The sequence below is a fragment of the Diabrotica virgifera genome, chromosome 7 (genome assembly GCF_917563875.1).
Source record: "Diabrotica virgifera virgifera chromosome 7, PGI_DIABVI_V3a".
NCBI classification, from domain to species: Eukaryota; Metazoa; Arthropoda; class Insecta; order Coleoptera; family Chrysomelidae; genus Diabrotica; species Diabrotica virgifera.
In genome coordinates, this window is record NC_065449.1 from 195,625,130 (window position 1) to 195,633,553 (window position 8,424).

The window sequence follows — 8,424 nt, forward strand, 5'->3', positions numbered from 1 at the left end:
GCTGCCCAGCAGCCTTCTTGGATAATATATCACAGGGTTTTGACAAAGTGTGCCATGGCGGCTTATAATTTCAATTGTAAGCTCTCTTATCCTATCATATCCGCACTATTTTTTTTTTGAAAAATGGCTTTGGCAGAGCCAATTAGCCAGACTTGTTTGTGATTGATTGCAGATTCATAGTCATAAATTTCTTATTTCATAACATAAGTACATACTGCAATATTATTTTTAGATACATAGGTACATTGTGTTGCTTTTTTTTATTTTGTTTTTTTTAATTTTTTTACTGTGTTTTTTAATATACATTTTAATTTGTGCTAAACACTTTTTTTTACTTTCTTTTCTTTATTTTTCTTTTCTTTTTTATTTTTGTTTCATTTTTTTTTATTTTTTTTTTATTTTTTTTTGTTATTATTATTTTATTATGTGTTTTTTATATATTTTTTTTCTTTTTTTAAATTTTTTCAAACCACATTAACAAATTATGCCTAGTTAGTAGGTATATATTACATTTACAACTTGTATTTACATAATTTAACATGTTTATAAATGAGATGAAGAATTTCCATATCATTTGTAAATATTATAGTATTAAGGTTTATTGGGAAAAAATATTTTAAATTTTGTAATTCCTTATAAAGGTCGTTTCTATTATTTATTTGTAAAGGACATTCTAATATGACATGTGTTAGATCTCCGATTTTGCCACAAGTACAATTAGGAGTATCTGATAAACCGATTATATGCATGTAAGATGGCGTAAGAGCATGATTGGCTCTCAACCGATTAATGGTCTTTATAAAATGTCTATTATATTCTGTGTAAAACCATCTTCCTGAGAATATCTTAGGGTTACAATGAGCAAAATTTGAGCCAGTATTACATTCTCTGTAATACATTTGCCAATTATTTTTAAGTTTTTGTCTGCTAAAAGTATCAATATCTGAAGCTGGAATTAAATTTTTGTTTATTTTTTTCTCCGATCATATAAGCTGATTTAGCAAAATTGTCAACTATTTCATTGCCTTTTATTCCAGAATGGCCCTTAATCCAAGCAATTGTTACATTTACTCCCAATTGTATAGTTTCAAACAGAGTTTTAAGAATATTCAATTCAATGTGGTTTATATGTTTGATTGTTTGAATGTTACTCAATCTCTCCACCACGCTTTTACTATCAGTAAATATAACATAATTACTAGTTGGATCCAGTAGTACAGACTGAACAGCAAACATTACTGCTATCATTTCTGCTGTGTATTATATTGAGCATTCAATAGGTAGGCTATATTTATGATGGTAATTTTTATTTTCGTGGAACACTGCACAGCCCATTCCATTTGCGTCTTTTGACCCATTGGTAAATATGTACTGAAAATTTGACCATTTCTCTTTAATAAGTATATCAAACATATTTGGGGGTAAATGTGAGTTTAAATAACATGTTTTAACCTTGTTAGAAAATAATGTTTTTGTCATTTCATTGTAGTAAGGCTGAAATTGGCTTTTATAGATAACGTCACTGTATTTTACCGTACTTAGATAACTTTCTACCAAAGGTATAGATTTTTTAGTTCTCCAGTACCTATGAGTGAGGTCTAAAGCTGATAGCTATCCGCACTCTCTACTACTAAAATCTTAACTATCAGACAGTTATTCCTTCGTGAACAATAGAGTAAATTTACTGAATTACGTCCAATATATTCTGGCGTTCCTCATGGTAGCGTCTTGATACCTGTCTTTATACAGCTGATCTGCCAAGAACAAGGTCTACCACTGTAGCAACATTCACTGGTGACATGGTGGTCTTGGCATCTCATACCGATCCGGCCTCAGCCTCAAACAACCTTCACACAATCCTTAACAAAATCAACAAGTGGAGAAAAACGTGGCGTATCAGGTTTAATGAAACGAAATTTGTACAAGTGACGTCCACTTTACGGATAGAAACATGACTACCAGTAAAAATCAACAACTGCCCACTCCCAGAACCTGATGATGCTAAATATCTTGGCATGCATTTGTGCCGACGGCTGACTTGGAAGAAGTATATTATTATTGTTTCAGAATTTTGTTTTATGTGTTTAATTGTTATTTTTATATTTTTATTAGTTTTATAACGATATTTTTCTTTGTTTTGGGCATTATAGGAGCTTTACAGGACTGAATTGTTTTAGGACGGCATTATGTATAGTTTCAGTATTTTTATTTAATGTTTGTTAATTGTAGCTTTTGTACATCACCTATTTGTTTTATAAGAATAATAATAATAATATTTCGCCGAAATAAAACAGCCAAATATAAATTATCATTGGACAACAAATTACTGTTGTATAAGGGCATTTTCAAACCTATGTGAACCTATGGTATACAAATTTGCGGAACCGTCAGTAACTCCAACCATGACATCCTTCAAAGATTTCAAAACAAAGTGTTGCGAGCCATCAATAATGCGCCTTTCTACATACCTGCATCCCTATACGTCGTCAAGCTGAAATCTATCAAGAAAGTCAACTACAGTACAACCTGCCATATCCGGACCTGTCATATCCGGACCTCCCCATATCCGGACGGTTCTGCGCCGTGCAGATCTACCGAAATCTACCGAGAAAGGCAGTCCTGCTGTTGGACAACGCAATAAAAGAAGAACTAAAAGATGGCGAAATAATGTATTATAGAATCTATAAAACGTGTCTATCGACAAAAGATATTGACGGCGTTGATTACTGGAATGCATGAGGGAGAAAACGTTTCAGAGACTATAAAAGAAGTAGTGGTCTTGATATCCGGATTTTTTCATATCCGGATCGATCTGTCGCCACATTGATCCGGATATGGCAGGTTTGACTGTACTCATTCAGTGTTCAGTGAAATAGCGTCAGTGTACCCTAACGTATTGGCACACCATCTAAAGCAGTGCCGGATTAACCATTAGGTAAAGTAGTCAGATGCCTAGTGGCTCGGTCTCAAAGGGGGCCTCGCAGAGCCCAAAACGAAAAATAATAATTAAAATTAAATAAAAACTTACAAATAAATTATAATATTATGTTTAGAAATTCAAATATCACGAAATACGATAAAATTGATGGTGGTGGTATCAAACTACATTACGATACATACTTTTGTTTACATAGAAAGCCTATGTCGTGAGAAGAAGTCGCCAATGTAGAAGCCGTTTGGTAGAAGGAACAGTACTGCCTGTCAGTCTGCACGGTTTCCCTCACTACCCTCTCCTCCACTACCCATGCGTTTCGCTCTAGTTTCCCGCGGAATTTATCATTTAGCCTCTGATGTCTTCTTCTTCTTAGTTTGGTTTTGTTCTTTGGAAGAGAATGACTGTTGTGTAGTTAGGTGCAGTAGTTGATCAAATAGTAATTAAGGTACCCACCGTTGGGAAGTTATGATCAAATGCTTAAATTAAAGCGATCCCATTCGCCACGATCTAGTCTTAAAAGAACTTAACAGAACAAGCAGCACTAGATGAAGTGCAAGGGCTGATGCAACAAGAGCTTTATCTAATGGTTAATACTCTTGCTGAAGACACTAATCAGAAAGCTGAAACAGTTCATGAAGCCTAAGTTTTTGTTAAAATTAATGTCAAAAAGAGAAACATTCATATTGAACGAGTTTTGGGCAACACATTTTAGAACGCATAAACGCTGTCAGTTAATCATTATAGAGAGAAGAGACTGTACTTCAAACTTCAGTTCAACTTCTAAATTCACCTTTGGAGTTCTCAAAATCCCAAAAAGATAATTTTTGCTTACTACGAGCAGAAGGCCTGCGATCTACAATACTCTTAATATTCCGACAAGAATAAACAAAAGTTAGCAAGAAAACTACATTTTGATGATGCTAACTCCACTAAAGTTTTTCTACAGGATGGAGAAAAGTTAAAGGTTGAGACGTATCTACCATTTTTTGGATAAGCTAATTACTGAGCTGAGTCGTCAGTTGACAGCGCGTACCAGTCAATGAACGAACTAGTGGAGTTCAAATATTTTATAGCCCAGAGTAGATAAGTAAGGCCGGTTCCCGCTCACCGTGGGAAAAAAGTGAGCCAGAATCGGTATGCCGGTTCCCGCTCACCGTGGGAAAAAAGTGAGCCAGAATCGGTATGCCGGTTCCCGCTCACCGTGGGAAAAAAGTGAGCCAGAATCGGTATGCCGGTTCCCGCTCACCGTGGGAAAAAGTGAGCCAGAATCGGTATGCCGATTCCCGCTCACCGTGGGAAAAGTGAGCCAGAATCGGTATGCCGATTCCCGCTCACCGTGGGAAAAGTGAGCCAGAATCGGTATGCCGATTCCCGCTCACCGTGGGAAAAAAGTGAGCCAGAATCGGTATGCCGATTCCCGCTCACCGTATGCAATATAATCATTATCATCATCATGACAATGGATCATTCTAGGGGGGTAACAATGGACCATGCTTAACATGTATAAAAATGCAATATAATCATCATCATGACAATGGACCATTCTGGGATGAAGAGCATGACAATGGACCATTCTGGGGGGGGGGTGACAATGGGCCATTCTGGGGTGAAGTACATGACAATGGGTCATTCTGAACATGTATAAAAATGCGAAATGCTATACGATTATCATATATAGGGCTGAAAATATAATATTTGTACAAATTATGAAAAATCGAATAATTTGAAATATTTACAAAAATATTTTAAGTTGTTTATCAACATTCCGGATGTGGATGGTTGATAAGGAAAGAGTGCAGACGTTATTTTTGCAACAACAGGAATCCGTTAAAGATATGACAAACCACAATGCTAAAAGGCCGGATGGAGTCGGATGATAACATGTAACCACAGTTGTTATTTGTGTAAATGGTATCGCATATTTTTAAAACCACAAGGTCTTGTTTTTGCAAAACATGGAAATCTTATCTCTGAAATGAACAACGTAACCGTGAGAATGTAAACATGTGATCACGTTCGTGTTGCGTGGGGGTAACGAGCTGCGGAATCCTTTAAAAAACAAATCATTGACATTGCCAAAACGGCATTACAACATATCTTCTTTGCTAATGATCCGATTTTGACGTATGAGGTATCAAATGAAAGCGGTGGCGACACAGATGGCAACTATCAATTCTTCTTCTGTCAACGTTCAACATTAATTGCCAATTCTTCTTCTTCTTTTCCGTATAGTGCCTAACAGAACGTGACAGTGCCTAACAGAACGTGATGTGCATAACGTCACGTGAATCACGCGACGTAAATAACGTGACGAGAATAACGTGACCTGATGGTTTCTAATGGCCTCTAATGGTCTCTGCTACACTCTATTCCCTAATGGCATAGACTATTTATCTTTAAACCATCCTAACAGTGTACCTCTTTAACGTGACATTTTACCGTGAATAACGTAACGTGAACGACGTTCGACGCAGGAGATGTGCTCCAAAGTTGGAATTTATTGAGACATTTCACGCAGAACATGATCAGTACTAGTATGAATCCCATCGAGTACATACATAGGGTAATGGAGTTTCAAAGTAAACTCAGCCTGTTAAATAAAGATATTAAATCATATGAGGATTTAAAACAAATTAATAGCCAATTCAATAGTCTGCATATTGAGGGGCAAACGTGGAGGTCTGAAGAGCAGCAGCAGCAAGGTCTTTACGCCTTTAGAAAACTACCACAAGCTACATATCCGTTAAGACGTATTCAGCCTACACCATGGGAGCCACCAACAGCGAGAATATGAAAAGTGAAATAGACAATGTCTTGTGTAATATTAGCATCTGTATTTATTTTATTTTTGAAATTGTAAAAAGAAAATTTCAATCTTCATGTAATATAAGACTTGATCAATAAATAAGGTGTTTAAATAAAAAAACCAACATAATCTCCAACATATTTATTAATACATAGAAAAAAATTACAACGGTATTACAGTAGAAGAAAACCAGTGTCGTAGACGATCCACATTTCTTTCGGTGCATGAAAATAGACCAACAGCGTGGCAGGGGTTTGTAGCAGGACCAACGTTTCCAGTAGCAAGAGGCGTACCATCAAACTTGCAAACATCAATAAGAAGGGGAAAAACTCCAAAAATGTGGCATTTCTTGCTTAAAAATTCGGCCTTTTGTTCTCCTCGGACATATATGTAATCAGCGGCACACAACAACTTGGTTTCAAGTATTTCATTTAGTTTGGACAATTCTACATCTCCATAAGTTTTTATTTCATGTTATATATTACAAAGTTATGTATAAAAAGAGCCAACTTTATTCAGTAAATATTTCAACTGTGTAATCAGGCTGTCATCTGGACAAGGAATTCCGAATAAGTTCCAATTAAATCTGCCAATTTCGATGATCTTCTTTGTAAATTCATTATATTTGTAATACGTGCTGCCATCTAGAAAGTATAAATGTCCATCTATATATTTAAATACCGATTTAACGGTGGTCGGTACTCCAGGGAATATGTCCTTTATAAGTCCTCTGCTAATGACTAGGTCTATTATGTCGTCATATTCAATGAATGCTGTATTGTCATACCATATATACGTCTTTCCTGTATGAGTCTGAAATACAACGTTTATCTCGGCATGGGGTGGTAATATAAACAGAGGTATATCTCTTGAAATAGTTATGCTGGGAAATGATACTGAGTACATAGTATTATTTGATGTAACAATTAAGTTACCAGCCGTATTCTGAAACACATACGAAATATTTCTTATTTGTTTAGGTAAATAAGTACTCAAATGGTCGGGATTATTCGGTACCATGTGACCATTTAGATCATTCTTCCATACAAATCCATCATGTATTATATACATATGATGGTTCTTAAACTGAGGATCATATGCCAGAAAGAGAATATTAGGATATTCAATAGCACAAAAAGGCGGTGCAGTTTTCGTTGTTTGGTGAGGTATAATCTCGGTTGGTATAGGACGGGGTCTTGTAGTATGCACCCTCGATTTATGCGATCGAGTTGATGTACTAGCCTGTGTAGGAATATAAGATGTACTTTTTCTCGGTGTTGCCTGGGTTGATGCACTAGTTTGCTGCGTAGTAATATATGTACTTTTGCGTCCGTATAAAGCCTCCATACCGTTAATATCATCCTGAGTAATAGTGAGTAATTTATGTGAATACCAGGGATACATTACAGCATTCTTATCGTTACTATGCGATAAACCTAAACTGTGACCAATTTCGTGAAGAATAACCATAAAGAGATTGGCAGAATCATAATCTGTATCGTTCACATTATAACTCCATTTTTCATCCAAGTCTATATGTATTTCTACGCAAGTATCATTAATGAGGGGAAAATATGCATGTGCTAATTTTCCACCACGACCATCAAACTGCTGTCCACACTCTCGGTTACCCATACAGTTGGAGCGAAAATAATGCTTTCCTTTAACGGCTGTTATAGTGATATCTGGTGTCGGAACAGGAAGAGTTACTCTGCTAAAATGCAAATTTGAAACATCTTCCCACATTTTAAAGGCTCGTTCAACTATTTGAATTATATGATGCGCTCGATCAGCCTGAGGAAAATACCATCGTAGATTATGTTTATACCATTTTCCAGTAAGAGAGTAATCGTTTTCACCAGTTTGGCATCGAGGTTTTTGCATTAATGCTATGGTTTCATCGTTTAATGTACCATCAACATATAAATTATATCGTTCTTGGAAATGTAGGAGCGTTGTATTGAAATCTGCTAGAGAACCATTTTCTATATACCCATACTGATGAAAAAACCTCATAGCATCGTCTTCGGAAAAGGCGTCGGTTGCTGCTATAAAACGCAGGAGTAGCATACACATGAAAAACACCTCCATCATTGTTTACATACAAAAATAGACTAACCTATATTTGTGTAAGCATCAATTTATATATAATCCCATAAAACATATGATAGAGTGCCAAAGAGACCTTATACATAACATGCTGTTAAAACAGACATCATAACGTAATTTGCCATTCAAAATCCTGTAATGTGAGGTGCTACATGATAAGATTTGACATATAATGCGAATAATATAAGATAGAGGGTCAAAGAGGCGTTATACGTGACATGTTGTTAAAACAAACATCACAACGTAATTTGTCATTCAAAATCCTGTAATTTGAGGTGCCATACGATGAGAGTCACCTTACAATGCTAATAATAAACGATAATGTGTCAAAAGGGCGTTATACATGACATGGTGTTAAAGCAGACACCACAACGTAATTCATCATTCAAAATCCTTTAATTTGATGGGTCACACATTGATTTCTGATTATCCATTCCAAAGATACATGGTACATTGCCATAACGGCCTAAGGGATAACTTGGTTGAACTGTAAATGCTTCTTCGTATATCCTAGGCCGAACGTCACCAACATAAAATGAATGTTTTAAAAAAATATATCATATTTGTACAAAAC

The 8,424-nt window shown here is 35.8% G+C and overlaps 1 protein-coding gene across 1 annotated transcript; it reads right to left on the bottom strand.

Annotated features, from left to right (window-relative positions):
• Positions 1–6,230: 6,230 nt before the first annotated feature.
• Positions 6,231–7,835, bottom strand: LOC114332295 (matrix metalloproteinase-18-like). Its single transcript, XM_028282074.2, has one exon. The coding sequence runs from the start codon at positions 7,833–7,835 to the stop codon at positions 6,231–6,233; it is 1,605 nt and encodes a 534-aa protein (XP_028137875.2).
• Positions 7,836–8,424: the final 589 nt, after the last annotated feature.